The following is an 18721-nucleotide window of genomic DNA, read 5'->3' as shown; positions in this document are numbered from 1 at the left end:
TTTACCAAATGCATGAATGTGAATTCTTTCGATAAGATCAATCTTTAAAACACCTGATAAGTGTAAAAATAAACAAATATTTTTTTAAAAACTCAATAGAATATACAGTCAAACCAAAATATGTTCAGACGCCTTCAACATTTCTCACATTATCACAGTTTATTCGCTATAGTTTAGAACATAGTGATAAAATATGAGCAGAACTCAGTTGATATTTGACTGGTTTTGTCCATCCTTCTGTTAGACTGTCTCACACATGAATGATGTTGAATATCTGTCAGCTGTTAAATTTAACTACACAATTACATAATACCAGTTTAGCTCAACCAATCACCAAGCAATGCTTCATTGTGTTCAGTCTGTGTGTAAAAAGAGCATTAGCAATTAAAGAAAACACACTTCAGCAGAACATGATCAGCTCAAAGTGTCCCAATCATTTTTGGCCCCAAATGTGTATTAATGTCACTGGTAGTCTCTGTATGAAGAATTATTGGGTATAATATGTCACAGTTTACTTTATTTTACTCTCCTCACTTACAGAAATACACTATCGTGAACTATATAAACTCATTTACACGACTCATTTTTGAGAATGAACAGATGCTGATAACCAGAGACAATCCAGCCGTGAGTGAACATTACACATTAACTAGCAGAGGGAGAAGTTTAGCTGTCATCCTTTATCTTGCTGACAAAACACTTAAAACATCCCGGAATAAAGGAGCACGTATTAAAGGTCACTAATAACGAGCTGCCAGTCAGATCATCACACACACACACACACACACACACTTATCTCAGCACTTCCCTGAGCGCCGGTCCACTACTCGATCCCCCTGCAGTGTGAGGATGAAGCTGAAGCTGAAGCTCCCGAACCCGGGTCTGGATGAGCGGATCCCCTCTCACGCCGAGCTGGAGAAGCTGGAGCTGGAGGAGGCTGGAGAACGCCCGCAGTGGGACAACAAGACCCAGTACATGCTGACCTGTGTGGGCTTCTGTGTGGGACTGGGGAACGTCTGGAGGTTCCCGTATCTGTGCCAGAGCCACGGAGGAGGTGACACACACACACACACATTTATCATTCTTCTTACCTGTAAACATAGAAAAACGATGGTGAATTGTCTGGTATAATCACATGAACCAAAAATAGACTTCTTAAACCTCTTGGAAAACTGTCTGTTGACTGTTACTCATTTCCCCATCGCATATGATTAGTATCATTCCAGATCTTGTGAATTTTGTTTTGAAATTGCATTTCCATGGAAATGGTACTTTAGAAGATTTTGCAGCACGATTTGTGTGATATCAACTTCAAATTTGGTACACAACTTGGTTAGACATATGGCTTTCGTTTAATAGCAAATTTAGAGTCCAAAACGTTTTGTAAAAATATCATTTGGATTAAAAAAAAGAAAGTTTAGTTCATTACATTTGACATACAGTAAACAATTTGCTTTACAGCCCAATTTTTGTGATATCAACTTCAAATTTGGTACACAACTTGGTCAGACATATGCCTTTGGTTTTCTAGCAATTTTAGGCTCCAAATAATTTTGTAAAATATATATTCTGAATAAAATAAAAAGCGTTTAGTTCAGTACATTTGCCTTACACTAAACTTACACTTACAACTCACACTTTAAACTTACATTTTTTGAAGTGCTTTCACTCAGCAATAATCTTCTTTAAAAAGAGACCAACTTTAGCTCTGTATTCAAAAGCATTCATGATGAACTACATTGATTTAAGTTCAGATCTGAGGTGGCAGTGATAGTTAACAGGTTAAATATAGGAAATCTACAAACATTTAAAGAGATTAAAAAAAGAGTATAAAGGGAACGAATAAGTGAGAAATAAACTTCAGGGGACACTTATATAAACATATCACATAAAAAGCCTCTCTGTCTTAAGAATTTGTCTGACCAACTAGCAATTAGTCAATGGATAATATTAATAAGTCTTACTTTTCAGTCTCAAATTAGACAAATCTGCAATTTAATGTAAATGTATTACAAAACATTCAGTGTTAAAGGATATACTTGCAAGACTAGTTTAAGCAGTTCATGCAACTGGCCGCATAAGAGTAATCTGTGTCAATGAGTAATAGAGTTAATGCACAGTGATTATTCCTATAGTCATTCAATAACCGGAGAGGATCCACCGAATAAACTTCAACTAAAACCACGTCACAATTAATCAAGCAACCTTAAACTTGAGGATTCTCACTTTGGATAAAAGTGTTTACCAAATGCATGAATGTAAATTCTTTCGATAAGTTCAATCTTTAGAACACCTGATAATCATAAAAATAAACAAATATTTTTTAAAATATATATATTTCTTGCAACTGCTTTAAATTTACAAGAATTCTTAAAGATTTATAAACCAACCACATAGTTTTGAGCCATCAGAAATACTGGAACTTATATTACGAATATGATGTTTGCGGGTCAATTTGTCCTGCATATTTTATGGTTAAAATGTCAGCTGTGCAGAACCAAAAACATTTTTTTTTTATGTATTTTGTCATGTCAGTTTACATTTACATTTATACAATTGGAAAACACTTTTATCCGAATGATGGCACACATTTTTATTATGTTTTTTCAAAATTTTAGTTACAAGTGCTGTTTATAAAATTTAGATTGTGAAAAAAGTTAAGTTCAGCATTAAACATAATGTGTTCTTGTGTTTATTTTTGTTTGTAATGTGTGAGAAGTGTTAATGTTGAAGATTCACTGTTTTTACTTGATTTTTTGTTGTTTGTCGTAATGTGATATATATTGAATCAATAATATAAAAGAATAATCCACAACACAACTATAATAATAACGGCACAGAGAAACGATATCTGTGGAATCACTTCAAGAACCATTTTTATCCTGATGAACGATGACAGCCAATCAGAATCCATCAGACTTTAACGAGCGCGAGCATTTAAAGCATTAGACGACAAAACTGCAGCGCTTATAATAAACAGAACCAATCGTACATGTGTGGATGCTAATCTAGTTATTGTCTTTGGTGTGAATGGGCCTTTTAATATTTTTATTTATTAAAGGAGTAGTTCACTTCAGAATTAAAATTTCCTGATAACAACGTCATTCAAGATGTTCATGTCTTTCTTTCTTCAGTCTAAAAGAAATGAAGGTTTTTGAGGAAAACATTCCAGGATGTTCCTCCATATAGTGTCTTCAATGGGGTCCAACGGGTCGAAGGTCCAGATGTGAGTTTCAGTGCAGCTTCAAAGTCTCGACACGATCCAGCCGAGGAATAAGAGTCTTATCTAGACAAACCAGCGGACATTTTATTACAAAATACACATTTATATACTTTTTAACCACAAATACTCGTCCACTATATGGAGAAAAACCCTAGAATGTTTTCCTCAAAAACCTTAAAGGTGCTCTAAGTGATGTCACGCGTTTTTTAGCCCAAAACATTTTTTGTCACACACAGCAAACATCTCCTCACTATCTGCTCGCTGCCTGTCCCCTGAACACACTGTAGAGACACGTGTTCTCTGTAGACAGCCCAGGCTAAATCTGTAAAGGGTAAATTTGTTTTTTCTAAATGGTTCATGACTGTTTCAGGAAGCACAGGAGGGAGGGGGAGGGGACGGGATGAGGAGGAGGGAGGGTCGAGCTAGCCTCCGTTTTGTCTGACAATACTTTGAACGTCAACAAGAAGTGACGTCACCCAACATCGCTTAGAGCAGCTTTAAATTCTTTCCGACTGAAGAAAGAAAGGCATGAACATCTTGGATAACGTGGAATTATCAGGAAATTTTCATTCTGAGGTGTGAACTAATCCTTTAATTGTCTGATTAGCCAGCTGGATTCATAAGAGTTTTCCTTTGTTCCAGGAGCGTTTATGATCCCGTTCCTGATCCTCCTGGTTCTGGAGGGAGTCCCGCTCCTGCATCTGGAGTTTGCCATCGGACAGAGACTGAGGAAGGGCAGCGTCGGCGTCTGGAGATCCATCAACCCGGCTCTCACTGGAGTCGGTGAGTGTTAAACATCAGCAGAGCAATGCCTGATCACTGAATCCTGAATTATCCAGGAGTGTTTGCACTGTAGATGAGATTCGAGTTTAGATCATATAGGCCTCTGCAGAGAACACAGTGTTTCTTTGATCTAGTGCATCAAGTTGTGTGATATCGCTGTGTGTTTCCTCAGGTATCGCCTCCATGTTGGCTTCCTTCATAGTCGGCATGTACTACAACACCATCATGGCCTGGGTCATGTGGTACTTCTTCAACTCGCTGCAAGATCCACTGCCGTGGAGTCACTGTCCAGTTAACGCCAACAGAACAGGTACTTTTAAGCTGGAAATAAGGCTGTTACGATACCAGTGACATTTCTCAATACCAGTTTTGATACCACAGCAAAAACTAATACTAGGCTAGTAAAAAGACAAGTAATTGCTGAAAACAAGTAAACAGTCATTTTCGGCTGCTGTCACTTTAAGAACTAAAGCACGGATCCAATATACTGATACACATCCGATATTCCCAACTGTTGACCTTACCTCAAGACATAGACCAAGTGTGTTTATGTGAATACTCAGATTGACATATTTTTTGTGCATTTGTCCATTTAGCTGCCCCTCAGTTTGCGAATATTGAATATGAGTTTATTTTTTGAGGCATATTACACTTTTAATAACTCTTTTAACTCGTCTTTTATTGCTCATTCGCCCGTTTCTTTATCGCTCTAATGTGTCAATAACTCATACAGACTAGAATCTGCACGGATATATTTGCATACCGTGAGCGATATATGAACGACATAGAAAAAGTTAAATCGATTCACTCTTTATTCATCGCCACGATATATCATCGCCACAATATATATATCGTCATATCATAAAATGACCAAAAATGAAATAAAAAAAAAGAAATAGAAATAATAATAAGCCCATCTCTGATATGGAGATGCTCTGAAGGGTGAACTGAACTTGACCTCCTCCGTGTCTCGAGCGTTGCTAACCTGAGCGAGTGTGTGTGTGTGTGTGTGTGTGTGTCCCTGCAGGCCTGGAGTCAGAGTGTGCGCGCAGCTCTCCGGTGGATTATTTCTGGTACAGAGAGACTCTGAACAGCTCGACTGCGATCGAGGACTCGGGTGGTCTGCAGTGGTGGCTGGTGATCTGCTTGTTCTGTGCTTGGACTGTGTTATACGTCTGCTGTATCAGAGGCATCGAAACCACAGGGAAGGTGATGAATCACTGACCCGTTCAAAAGACACTTCATATTCAGTGATACTACTGATTTAACTATCAGATGAGGACCAAACTAGAACTGAATTGAGCTGAATACTGACTCTATTAACTTCTGTAGAGCTGCTTTTGATTTTGTTTCATAAAAGGCTTTGAAAGTTAATTAACTGAACTGAATCAACATTGAACTTTACTGAGTCGAATGACTCTATTGTCTTCTATAGCGTTGCTTACAGAAGAATTGAATGATGAATTTTGCAACATCAACTATTTTCCTGTTCATTTCCGTGAATCTGCTTTGAAACGACTTATGAAGAGCTATAAAAATCTAACCACTACTACTCTCTCTAGGCTGTGTATGTGACATCTACGTTACCGTACCTGGTCCTGACCATCTTCCTCATCAGAGCTCTGACTCTTAAAGGTTCTGTGAGCGGGATCAAGTTCCTCTTCACTCCAGACGTACGTTCACCAGCTAAACCTCATGCATGTATTAAAGGAGTAGTTCACTTTAAAATGAAAATTAGCCCATGATTTACTCTCCCTCAAGTCATCCTAGGTGTATATGACATTCTTCTTTCAGACGAATACAATCAGAGTTATATATTACAAAATGTCCTGGCTCTTCCAAGCTTTATAATGGCAGTGGATTGCAAACAACAGACTGGAGCTCAAAAAAGTGCATCTATCCATGATAAAAGTGCATCTATCCATCATAAAAGTGCATCTATCCATCATAAAAGTGCATCTATCCATCATAAAAGTGCATCTATCTATCATAAAAGTGCATCTGTCCATCATAAAAGTGCATCCATCCATCATAAAAGTGCATCCATCCATCATAAAAGTGCATTCGTCCATCATAAATGAACTCCACACTGCTCCGGGGGGTTTATAAAGGCCTTCGGAAGCAAAGTGATGAGTTTGTGTAATACAAAGATTCATATTTAACACGTAACAAAGTAAAATAACTAGCTTCCGGCCAAACGGCCAAACACAGTCTCTACTTACGCCTAAAGCGCAACTTACGCAACTTGTGACGTCAGAAGTATAAGCATTTTTTTGAGCTTCAATCTGTTGGTTGCAATCCACTGCCATTATAAAGCTTGGAAGAGCCAGGACATTTTTTAATATAACTCTGATTGTGTTCGTCTGAAAGAAGAATGTCATATACATCTAGGATGACTTGAGGGTGAGTAAATCATGGGCTGATTCTCATTTTAAAGTGAACTACTCCTTTAACTCACTAACCTCATGGATCTGCTTCCCTGTTCCCAGGTGAATGAGTTGATAAACCCCACGACGTGGCTGGACGCTGGAGCGCAGGTGCTGTTCTCCTTCTCTCTGGCTTTTGGAGGACTCATCTCCTTCTCCAGCTACAACTCTGTGCAGTGAGTGATCGCAAACACAAAACACTGTGAGCTACAGAATATCTACATGAGGCAGATCACTGGAATATCAACTGATTTGATAACTCTAAGATCTTGTCATATTTTATTACCATTTTCTAAACTATAGCGAATAAACTGTGATAATGTGAGAAATGTTGAAGGTGTCTGAATACATTTTGGTTTGACTGTATATTTCATCATATGCTTGTACTATTCCAACAGCAATAACTGTGAGCAGGACGCCGTCACCATTTCCATCATCAACGGTCTCACCTCGGTTTACTCTGCAACCGTCATTTACTCCATCATCGGCTTCAGAGCCACGGAGAAATTTGATGACTGTTTCGCGAGGTGCGTCCTTCACTAACCATATCACATGCACTGTTGTTTCAAAGTTTGGGGTCAGTAAGAGTTAAAGTCCCCCTGTGGTGTAAATCCAGCTTTTAATGTTGTTTATGTGTCTCTGTGGTGTTTTTAATCTGCTTTAAGACAAACCATGTGTAAATTCATAAGTCGACAGCATTGCTGAGTATTTCCTCCTTAAAACTGCAGTGAACCAAAGACAGTCTCAAAAACATGCTTTGAAATAGCTGGTGTTTCTGACGTCACAAACTACCTTGTAACCAATCAGATCAACGTGTGATCGTCAACCAGTGGATCTCTGAGCTGAGTGAGTGAGTGGAGGCGGGGCTCATTTGCATATTCATAGAACCACGCATACTAAATGAGGCAAGGGTGTCGAGTTACAGTCAAGATATTTTAAGGCATGAAGAAATTTTTTTCAAGGAAAAAAAACTTTAAATATGTAATTTTGGTGAGTTTTAAGGGATAAAATTATTGACTACAGGGGGACTTTAAGAAATGTATCCAGCAAGGATGCATTAAATTGATTAAAAGTGACAGTAAAGACATTTATAATGTTTCAAAAGATTTCTATTTCAAATAAATGCTGTTCTTTTGAACATTCTATTCATCAAAGAATCCTGAAAAAGAAAATGTGTCACAGTTTTCAACTTTGATAATCATCAGAAATGTTTCTTGAGCAGCAAATCATCATATTTGAATGATTTCTGAAGGATCATGTGACATTGCAGACCGGAGTAATGACGCTGAAGATTTAGCTTTGATCACAGGAATAAATTGGGGTGAAATAAACATCAGAGATGCTTCGCCACAAAGACTCGGCTGCTGCAGCGATGTCCCTGGTGGCTTTCTTCAGCTGTTTAGACTCCAGGCAAACCCTCTGGAGGAAGTAGCGCACCGATTTTGCTGGGAACCAGTGGCAGCCGACTTCAGTGCTTCCCTCCTTGTCTGTTCCACCCACTTGGCAATTTTTCTGGCTCCTGGCGCTCCTCCTCTGCTGCCTCACGGACTCTTTGCTTCTGGCTCCTGGCGCTCCTCCTCTGCTGCCTCATGGACTCTTTGCACCACGAGGCCTCTTCTGGCTCCTGGCGCTCCTCCTCTGCTGCCTCACGGACTCTTTGCTCCACGAGGTCTCTTCTGGCTCCTGGCGCTCCTCCTCTGCTTCCTCACGGACTCTTTGCTCCACGAGGCCTCCTCTGGCTCCTGGCGCTCCTCCTCTGCTGCCTCACGGACTCTTTGCTCCACGAGGCCTCTTCTGGCTCCTGGCGCTCCTCCTCTGCTTCCTCATGGACTCTTTGCACCACGAGGCCTCTTCTGGCTCCTGGCGCTCCTCCTCTGCTTCCTCACGGACTCTTTGCTCCACGAGGTCTCTTCTGGCTCCTGGCGCTCCTCCTCTGCTTCCTCACGGACTCTTTGCACCACGAGGCCTCCTCTGGCTCCTGGCGCTCCTCCTCTACTTCCTCACGGACTCTTTGCTCCACGAGGCCTCCTCTGGCTCCTGGCGCTCCTCCTCTGCTTCCTCACGGAGTCTTTGCACCACGAGGCCTCCTCTGGCTCCTGGCGCTCCTCCTCTACTCCTCACGGACTCTTTGCTCCACGAGGCCTCTTCTGGCTCCTGGCGCTCCTCCTCTGCTTCCTCACGGACTCTTTGCACCACGAGGCCTCTTCTGGCTCCTGGCGCTCCTCCTCTGCTGCCTCACGGACTCTTCGCATCACGAGGCCTCTTCTGGCTCCTGGCGCTCCTCCTCTGCTTCCTTATGGACTCTTTGCTCCACGAGGTCTCTTCTGGCTCCTGGCGCTCCTCCTCTGCTTCCTTATGGACTCTTTGCTCCACGAGGTCTCCTCTGGCTCCTGGCGCTCCTCCTCTGCTTCCTCACGGACTCTTTGCTCCACGAGGCCTCTTCTGGCTCCTGGCGCTCCTCCTCTGCTGCCTCACGGACTCTTTGCACCACGAGGCCTCCTCTGGCTCCTGGCGCTCCTCCTCTGCTTCCTTATGGACTCTTTGCTCCACGAGGCCTCTTCTGGCTCCTGGCGCTCCTCCTCTGCTTCCTTATGGACTCTTTGCTCCACGAGGTCTCTTATGGCTCCTGGCGCTCCTCCTCTGCTTCCTCACGGACTCTTTGCTCCACGAGGCCTCTTCTGGCTCCTGGCGCTCCTCCTCTGCTGCCTCACGGACTCTTTGCACCACGAGGCCTCCTCTGGCTCCTGGCGCTCCTCCTCTGCTTCCTTATGGACTCTTTGCTCCACGAGGCCTCTTCTGGCTCCTGGCGCTCCTCCTCTGCTTCCTTATGGACTCTTTGCTCCACGAGGTCTCTTATGGCTCCTGGCGCTCCTCCTCTGCTTCCTCACGGACTCTTTGCTCCACGAGGCCTCTTCTGGCTCCTGGCGCTCCTCCTCTGCTGCCTCACGGACTCTTTGCACCACGAGGCCTCTTCTGGCTCCTGGCGCTCCTCCTCTGCTTCCTCACGGACTCTTTGCACCACGAGGCCTCTTCTGGCTCCTGGCGCTCCTCCTCTGCTGCCTCACGGACTCTTTGCACCCCGAGGCCTCCTCTGGCTCCTGGCGCTCCTCCTCTGCTTCCTTATGGACTCTTTGCTCCACGAGGCCTCTTCTGGCTCCTGGCGCTCCTCCTCTGCTGCCTCACGGACTCTTTGCTCCACGAAGCCTCTTCTGGCTCTGGCATCAGCCCTGCTCCACCTTTTCTCACTGTAGTGTCCAAGGCCCAGGCGTCCCTGGCATACCACGCCCATGATTTCCTGGTGTTTCCAGTGGGATTCTGCTTCCATCACGGCTTGCTGGGGCTTCCACTTTCTGCCGCATTTGATGGTCTTGCTTGTGTGTCTTACTTTCCCGTCTTCAGACGAGAGGAGTGTACTGACTGACTTGCTGCACAGTCTTTCCATTCCTTCCACCTGGGACATGGGAAAGTCGTAAAGTAGGAAGGGCCATTGCAGCCGGGGTATGATGCCATACTGAAAGCACCAGACTTTAAACCTCCCGAGCGGTTGGCTGTGCTCGATTGCCTTGAGCCAGGTGTTCAGCTGGGCCTTTGTATAAGTGAGATTGCCACTTTCCTTTAGGGAGCTGTCGTACTGCTTTCCGAGGCATCGATCGGATCGTTTGATCTTGGATTGTTGGGATCTCAGAGACTTGGATGTTGAAGATGTTTCCTGTTAGCTTCCCCTTCAAGATACTGAGGCTCCTTGACTTTTCTGGTTTAAACTGCAGGCGTGACCATGTTGCCATCTTTTTCAGTGTGCTCAAGATCCACTTTGTCCCCTGGATAGATAGAGTCATCACCGTCATGTCGTCCATGAAAGCTCGAAAAAATTACATTTTACTGTATATTCACATAGAAAACAGCTGATTTTTTTTTTTTTTTGTCAAATAAATGCAGGCTCGGTGAGCAGAAGAGACTTTTTTTAAAAACAATCTTACCAACCCCAAACTTTTGAAACTTAAATGTAACCTTGCTGTATTATATATGACCTTGTGAGGGTTAAAGAACTGCACTTTCTCGACAGTAACATCCTGGCTCTGATGAACACGTTTGATCTGCCGGAGGGAAACGTCACAGAGAGCAACTATAACAGTGTTCTTCAGCATCTCAACAACACGGCACCAGCCGTCATTCAGGAGCTCCAGCTCAAGACCTGCAACATGCAGACCTTCCTCAGCGAGGTACTAACACAACATGTATACCGATGTATACTGATGTATATTTCCTAGTGGTGCAACGAATAACAAAATTCACGGTTCGGATCATTTACATTTTTTGAGCCACGGATCAGATCATTTTTCGGATCAGCAATTTTTTTTGTTTTTATATATGGGCGGGGGGGGGGGGGGGGGGGGGGGGTTGGGGTGTAACTTTGCTTTTCATTTATTACTTAAAGCTCACTTGAAGTTCTTCGATACTACATCAAAAACTACTAGCCTAACTGATAAAGTTCAAACATTATTAAAAACAAGTGACCAGTCAGTAATAAAATAAGAACAAATACACAAATTACAAGCAGAGAGTCTAACAGTAGTATAACAGTAGTATTCAGGTACAGAAATGAATGATTAAACCTAAATGTAAAATACCACTATTTGTTCACTGAAGAAATTAAATATAGTTTCATCTTTGTTAAAGCTGTATTTTGTTGTTTTATTAACATTAATGACACAGACGACAGCAGGAATATTAGGCTGCCGTCACTTTAAGACCGAATAAACTGACAAACATCAGGTTTCTTTCTCAACTTTTCACTTACGACAGAACCGAGAGAATACTTGCAGAGACGGATATTTATACAAGTTTTTAACATAATTTTGTGTATGTGTCCGTTCAAGGGCAAGAAAATGCAAGAGTGTATGAGCTCTGTCTGAAACACACCTCTATCTCTCTCTCTCTCTGTGTGCGCTTTGAGTGTGTGCGACTGTGCACACAGGTAACGCACGAGTCGCGATTTTCACCTTTTCTTCTGCGTTTAAAATTGTTTGAATGTGTAAATTGGCAAGGCAAAACACGTCCAAATGATAAACATTCACTCTATGATGGTTAAATTTAGCAGTTAATCAACGGATCACACGCGTGCCGAACCGTGTGGCAGCAGATCCGTACAGGTCACGACTGACCTTTACTTACTCATTTCTGTTGCAGGGCGTCGAGGGAACCGGCTTGGCCTTCATCGTGTTCACCGAGGCCATCACCAAGATGCCCGTCTCTCCAATCTGGTCCGTGCTGTTCTTCATCATGCTCTTCTGTCTGGGACTGTCCACCATGTTCGGGAACATCGAGGGTGTTGTGGTGCCGCTCCAGGACCTCAACCTGCTCCCCAAAAAATGGCCTAAAGAATTGTTCACCGGTAAACACATCAACCTCAAAGAGCTTTCAGTGGCTGTGTTTCCATTACCCTTCAAATTGCGCAAATTGAAATTGAAAATTGAAAATACGGCCCACGGCAATTTCGCAAAAACTCCCATTTACCGGAAAAAAAGTTTTCACGCTCACATGAGGTGGTTGTTCAGGCAATTTGAAAAAGGAATTTTACTAAATTTGTTTAGGATAAAACTGCAATGGAAACTTTGCACATTTACAGGTCACCTGACGTAGATGTTTGGACAGAAAAATCCCTAAAAGACAAAAGTATTACAGGAATACTGGATTCTAAACCACAAAGAAATGCCACAATCAAGAGATTGAAGCAGAAATGAGGGAGAAACACCTCATATCTCGCGAGAGGAAAAAAATTACGTTTCAGTCGCAATACAGCGGTTTCCTCGGGTCATTTTGACGCGAAACTCATTTTGAGTGTTCATCAGAGGGGTCCAAGACCTCAGGACTTTTGTCGCACTTGAACCACGAATACACAAAACATTTTTTTAGGCATTCAAGGAGTTACAAATCCTTCTCTCGCGGGTCAATTTGACCCCCTTAGGAATGACTGAAACGCGAGGAATGATTCACCACACATAGAAAAAGCTAAAAATGCTCAAAAATCAAACTAAAATGCTGAAACTTAACCAACCATTTAGAAACCATTTTGAAAATATCACAAAAGTTGCCAAACTTAACAGTACACAGTACGGTCTCAAACAGTAGAGCGTTGGCGCTTGCAACGCCAAGGTCATGGATTCCCAGGGAAAGCAGGAACTGATAAGAATGTAAATGTGTACCTTGAAATGCAATGTAAGTCGCTTTGGATAAAAGCGTCTGCCAAATGCATAAATGTAAATGTAAGTTTTGCGCAACTCTGTAATGGAAACGCGGCTAATGTCAAACTGAACACTGCAGGTATATCACTCGACCTGCTCATGTTTTCCAGGACTGACGTGTGTAGTGTCGTTCGTGACGGCACTGGTATTCGTCCAGTCTTCGGGAAACTACTGGTTGGCTCTGTTCGACGGCTTCGCTGGCTCCATTCCTCTGCTGGTAATCGCCTTCTGCGAGATCATCGCTGTCGTTTACGTCTATGGGATTGACAGGTAAGAGTCAATGTCGAAACTTTTTTTTGTCGAAACATTATTTAATATGCTTAAAAATAAAGGTTCTATATCTGCATTAATGGTTCCATGAAGAACCTTGGATCTTTCCGTTCCACAGAAAGTTCAATGCAGTGGAAAAAGGTTATTTAGGTTTATTAAAATGTCACTCACTCTGAGAAAAAATGGTTCGGATAAGAACTGTTCAGTGAAAGGTTCTGTATAGAACCAAAAATGGTTCTTCTATGTTGGCAGAGGCTATTTACACGAACTTCACTGACTCCGCCCACCACTGTCTGATTGGACCAGACAAAATTACAAAAGAAACCTGTCTGATAACAGAACCAGTGGCACAGGCTTTTGACACAACTGGAAAAAAAAGATGTTTCTCCCTTTTCCCACTGGATATGTATGGAAGCTTGTTACCGCCGCAGAATAAAAAGTAAAAAAGGTAATTGCGACTTTTTATCTCACAATTCTGGCTTTTTATCTCAGAATTGCGAGAAAAAAGTCAGAATTGTGAGTTTATTTCTTGCAATTGTGACTTTTTTGACAGAATTGCGAGATGTAAACTCGCATTTGCTAGAAAAAAAGCAGTTGCCTTTTAAAATGTTTTATTCTGTGGCGAAAACAAGCTTCCATACAGAGAGGCGTTTATATTAAATAAAGTTTATTTTAAAATTAAGAAAATATCCGAAAAGTTGAAATAAACTGCCTAAAGGGGTATTTAATAGTGGGAATAAAGAGGTAGGGTTAAGAGGGTAATGTCATCACAATAGGGCAGCATCTATTTATGATTTTAATAAATATATTAATAATATACACTGAATATGTTGTTACTATAGCATATTGTTTTATAAAAGCTATACTACAATACACTAAGGTGCAAATAGCATCTAACTACTTAAAAACTTTCCTTTTTGGCCAGTTCCACTTCATGCAGTGTAATCTATTTTAATACCATACTTTCAAGAATACAAATTGCATTTTTCTAATTATCTTTTACCAACTTTGACAGATGCACATAATAAACAGTGTAAGCTAGCTTCCTCCAGTAAGTGTCAGGTGTTCTCAAGCACTGAGGAGAAAGATAACGCTGCTGTTTATCTTCAGGTTTAATAAAGACATCGAGTTCATGGTGGGACACAAGCCCAACATCTTCTGGCAGGTCACGTGGCGGTTCCTCAGTCCAATCATCCTCCTGGTCATCCTGATCTTCTACTTCGTCACGACCGTCAGCAAACAGCTGACCTACAACGTCTGGGACCCCGAATACGTACGGCACTGTCTTCAGAAGAATCAAACACATTCTTTTTACTATTACTTCCAGCTTGTGTCTAATATATCAAAGATGTTAAAGAAAATAACCACATAATATGAAACGTCAAATATTACGCTTCGAAATCCACATCGAAATCTCACAATTCGGCCTTTTTTTAACTCACGATTGCGAGTTTATACCAAAATTTCCACTTTTTGTTCTCAAAATTGCAAGTTTACATCTCGCAATTGTTTTTTTTTTCCCACTGTGGAATTAAAAAGGTCACTAAAAGGTCATTAATAAGGCGACCCTTTATCTCGCAATTCTGATTTTTTCATCTTAAAATTGCAAGTTTATTTCTTACAATTGCATGTTTTCTTAGAAATGTGAAATTTCGTTAGTAAACGTAACCGTGCGTTTACTGTGAACATTTCCTCATTAACGCTCATTATTCTAAAGAAAAACAAACTGAAAACGGTCTTTCACAACTTTTTTTCTTTCACCATCAAATCAATTTCCAATGGATAAAACTAATATCCCTGTTGCCTATCCCGTTCCTAGAGAAGCTTGTTCCTGCCACAGAATAAAAAAAATTAAACGTACGTAATTGCGTGTTTCTCCCCCCAGAATCCCCTGCCATTCTGATTTTACAACTTGCAATTGAGAGTTTATTTTAACTTTTATATTTGATTTGCTTATATTTTAACTTTTTTAAAAAAAGTTAGAATAGCGAGATGTAATTTTGCAATTGCGAGTAAAAAAGTTAATTGCGAGTTTATTGTGATTTTCTCGCAATTCCGAGTTTTTAGCTTGCAATTCTGACTTTTTTCTAAGAATTTTGAGATATAAATTCACAATTGCGAGAAAACAGGTCAGAATTGTGAGTTGCAATTACCTTTTTTCATTTTTTACTCCATGACGGAAACAAGCTTCCATATGTTTGACGCTAAAATACATCACATATTACAGAAGTAAAACGGGTTTTACACAATTTCACACCGACTTCAAATACTAGAACCACAGCTCATCTCTCTCTCTCTCCCTCTCTCTCTCCCTCTCTCTCTCTCTCCCTCTCTCCTCTCTCTCTCTCTCTCTCTCTCTCTCTCTCTCTCTCTCTCTCTCTCTCAATTCAATTCAATTCAATTCAAATGAGCTTTATTGGCATGACTGTGTAAAATAGCACAATATTGCCAAAGCAATAGACACATACAAACATATACGTACAGGTAGATAAAAGTGAATAAAAAAATAAAATAACATTTCCATATTATGCATAAATATATCACAATGAAAAAAAAAATGAAAAAAGATATATATATATATATATATGGTAACAACTCTCTCTCTGAACGCAGGATAATTTCCCAACGCTGAAAGAGGTGGAGTACCCGAACTGGATCAGCGCCGTCATCTTCGTGCTCGCCGGGATTCCCAGTCTGTGCATCCCTGGAGTCGCCATCGGCATGGTTCTGTGGAAATGCTGCACAAAGGGAAAGAAAACGAATGAAAGCTTCATTTCTGAAAAACAGGAAATGAGTGTCAACACAATAGCGTAGTTTCCACACGGAACAGGCAAACTAGCGTCCTTTTCACGGAAAACATTCGGAACTTCTCGCAGATAAAGACAAACAATGTGCAAAAATGAACAATGCAAACGTATATTATAGACTTACAAAATCACATAAAGAAAGAATGCAATATAAATATGTATAAAGTGTACAGTGCAAAATGACATTATAGACGTCAGCCATTGCACTCCTAAATATCCTACACTTTCCTGTCATGTATATCATTATCAATGGTCGTTTTTCAATGATGCGATTGATTTGCTGGGTCTCTATCCACCTTATTTTGCGATATGTGTTGCTAACATGATTTATCACATTGTTAACACGTTTTTAACATTAAGCTAACATGTTCCTTACATCAGTTAACACACAGCTATCCTGATTTATCACATTGTTGCACATTTTGCTTGCATAATTTAACATGTTGCTAACGTGTTTTTAACATGAATTAGTACATCGTTAACATGTTTTAACATATTGCTAACATGAATTAGCATGTTACTAACACATTTCTAACATAAATTAAAATATTGCTAGCATGTTTTAACTTTTTTGTTAGCATGATTTAACATGCTTCTAGCATGAATTAGAACATTGTTAGCATGTATTAGCGTATTGCAAACATGAATTACCATGATGCTAGCATGTTTTAACAAGGCTAGCATGTTATCCAAGGCTACAGTATTTGTTAAGCTTTGCTAGTGACAGACAGCTTAAATACTCTCTAAGAATTGTTATATAGATGTTTTGACCCTGTCAATGAAAGTCTATTTATTTGGGATTGTTCGGAAGCGGATACGATTGTTGACTTTGAATTCCCGAAGTCGGATTGGTTAGAAAAGACACAGCAACGCGAGCCAGAACAAGCTTAGCCGAGTTCTTAAGCCAACAGAATTATTACTCAAAAAGTCATGATCATGCCATTAAAAATCGTATAATTATGACATTTTGACTTTTAATCTCATAACTAGGCTATGCTTATTAGTATGTCATAACTTTGTCTTCCATGCAGATCCTCTACTTAGCAGATTGTGTGTGTTATCATCTATGTCATTTCCCACACAGCGCTAACACTCACAGAACAGTCTGTCCTGTTTAAAAAGATTTTATAGCTCTTATCGTTCATTGTTAAATTATTATCTATCAGATTTATCTGACATGTTGTGCTCTCTTTGTTTCTAATAAAGACTTTATGTTTTATTGGTCCATATGTCAGTGTTGAACTTGCAGGATTATCACTTTACAGTCCAGTCAACAACACAATCACAGTCTGATAAAGATGATGACTGAGATCTGAAGCGTCCCGACAGCAGGAATATTAGACTAGTTTACAATAGATTCGGGATCAGGAATTTCAGATATGATTGTTAACATGTCCACTGTAAACTGTACAGTAAATCACTAACTCAACAAACACTGGCTGAATTAATTAGCTTATTTAGCTTTATTTAAACCTATGATTTAAACTAATAGTACAACAAACCCACACACTCGCGCTAACTGTCACACACACACACACACACACACCAGCTGGTGGCGCTACGAGCTCAACACTGATAGACGGTCCTGAAATCTGCTTCCAGCTCATCTCATGTTCTCCACAATTTCTCATTTTTAAAAATACTTATATTAGAAAACTAGAACAAACAAACAAACAAAACAAAATAAAATAAAATAGGGGGGGGGGGGGGGGCAGCTGAATCTCAGGCACCATTTAAGGCCTCTAATATCTAATCTTGTACTCAAGGCTCTTCCTGATAAAATGAAATAAAACTGTATCACGGTTTACAACACTGATAATAATAATCATAAATGTTTCTTGATCATCAAATCATCATATTAGAGTGATTTCTGAAAGGATCATGTGACACTGAAGACTGGAGTAATGATGCTGAACATTCAGCTTTGATCACAGGAATAAATTACACTTTACTATATATTCACACAGAAAACATCTGATTTACATTATAATAATATTTCACTGTTTTTACAGTATTTTTGATCAAATAAATGCAGCCTTGGAGAGCAGAAGAGTGTGTGTGTGTGTGTGTGTGTGTGTGTACAATAAAAAGTGAAACGGAAAAGAACGTATCCTTATTGTCATCTCATGAGTCTCCTTCAGTCCGGCTGATAGTAGAGATTATATTCCTCCAGCAGATAACAGATATTATAGGGCTAAAAACAAACTGTTATCAGTGACTCGCCATCGAGCAACACAACAGATGATGTCATGAGCAGCTGATCACCTAGCAACCAGCCAGAGCACCCTAGCAACCAGCCGAGATCCCACCGATGTGTTTGTGATCGGTTAGTGTCGCAGATTCACTATGATTAACCTCGTCGGTCTGGTAATTGAGCTGGTCAAACACACTGAGCGTCTGTGTAATGGTGAATCAAACCGAACCTCTGGAGATCTCGCTTTCTGAATTATTCACTGAAGTAAAACGCAGCCAAACGCATTAAACCGTGCAACTGAATTCAGTCGGTAACACTTTATCTGATAGAATCTGTTACACGTGTTACACGCACTTACTATGCTAATAACTGTAACTTATGCAGAATTACATGCAACTACCTCTATAGTAAGAACATGTAGTTAATTAATATTACTCAGTTCTTAAATATATAATTACACCTTAATATAAAGTTTAACCCCCCCAGGTAAAAGTACATGCAGTAACACTTTATCTGACAGAATCTGTTACACGTGTTACACGCACTTACTATGCTAATAACTGTAACTTATGCATAATTACAATCCTCAACCCTATAGTAAGTACATGCTGTTAATTAATATTGCTCAGTTCTTAAATATATAATTACACTGTAACAATGACACCTTAAAATAAAGTGTAACCCCCAAACGGAAAGTACAAATCACTCTGTAACAGGAACACCTTAAAATAAAGAGTTTTTTCTGCGCTTCCCGAGGACAAGAAAGGACTTTGTTT

At 40.5% G+C, this 18721-nt stretch overlaps 1 protein-coding gene across 2 annotated transcripts in view; it reads left to right on the top strand.

Annotated features, from left to right (window-relative positions):
- slc6a19a.2 (solute carrier family 6 member 19a, tandem duplicate 2) overlaps positions 1 to 15847 on the top strand; it is a 43150-nt gene extending 27303 nt beyond the window's left edge. Inside the window, exons 1-12 of one of the 2 annotated variants that reach the window (XM_079879885.1) lie at positions 808 to 1054; positions 3866 to 4006; positions 4179 to 4316; positions 5034 to 5215; positions 5569 to 5679; positions 6496 to 6608; positions 6831 to 6959; positions 10496 to 10652; positions 11620 to 11824; positions 12785 to 12944; positions 14055 to 14217; positions 15558 to 15847. In XM_079879885.1, the coding sequence (XP_079736011.1) occupies positions 850 to 1054; positions 3866 to 4006; positions 4179 to 4316; positions 5034 to 5215; positions 5569 to 5679; positions 6496 to 6608; positions 6831 to 6959; positions 10496 to 10652; positions 11620 to 11824; positions 12785 to 12944; positions 14055 to 14217; positions 15558 to 15758 (1905 nt within the window). In that variant the 5' untranslated portion in view covers positions 808 to 849 and the 3' untranslated portion in view covers positions 15759 to 15847. Of the gene's footprint in view, positions 1 to 807; positions 1055 to 3865; positions 4007 to 4178; positions 4317 to 5033; positions 5216 to 5568; positions 5680 to 6495; positions 6609 to 6830; positions 6960 to 10495; positions 10653 to 11619; positions 11825 to 12784; positions 12945 to 14054; positions 14218 to 15557 lie in introns of those variants that run through there. The other variant, XM_079879886.1, reaches the window with a different exon arrangement.
- The last annotated feature ends 2874 nt before the right edge of the window (positions 15848 to 18721 follow it).

The sequence above is a fragment of the Squalius cephalus genome, assembly GCF_949319135.1.
Source record: "Squalius cephalus genome assembly, chromosome: 8".
Classification (NCBI taxonomy): Eukaryota; Metazoa; Chordata; class Actinopteri; order Cypriniformes; family Leuciscidae; genus Squalius; species Squalius cephalus.
Note: the sequence above shows the minus strand (reverse complement) of the source record. Positions and strands in the feature narration are given on the sequence as shown.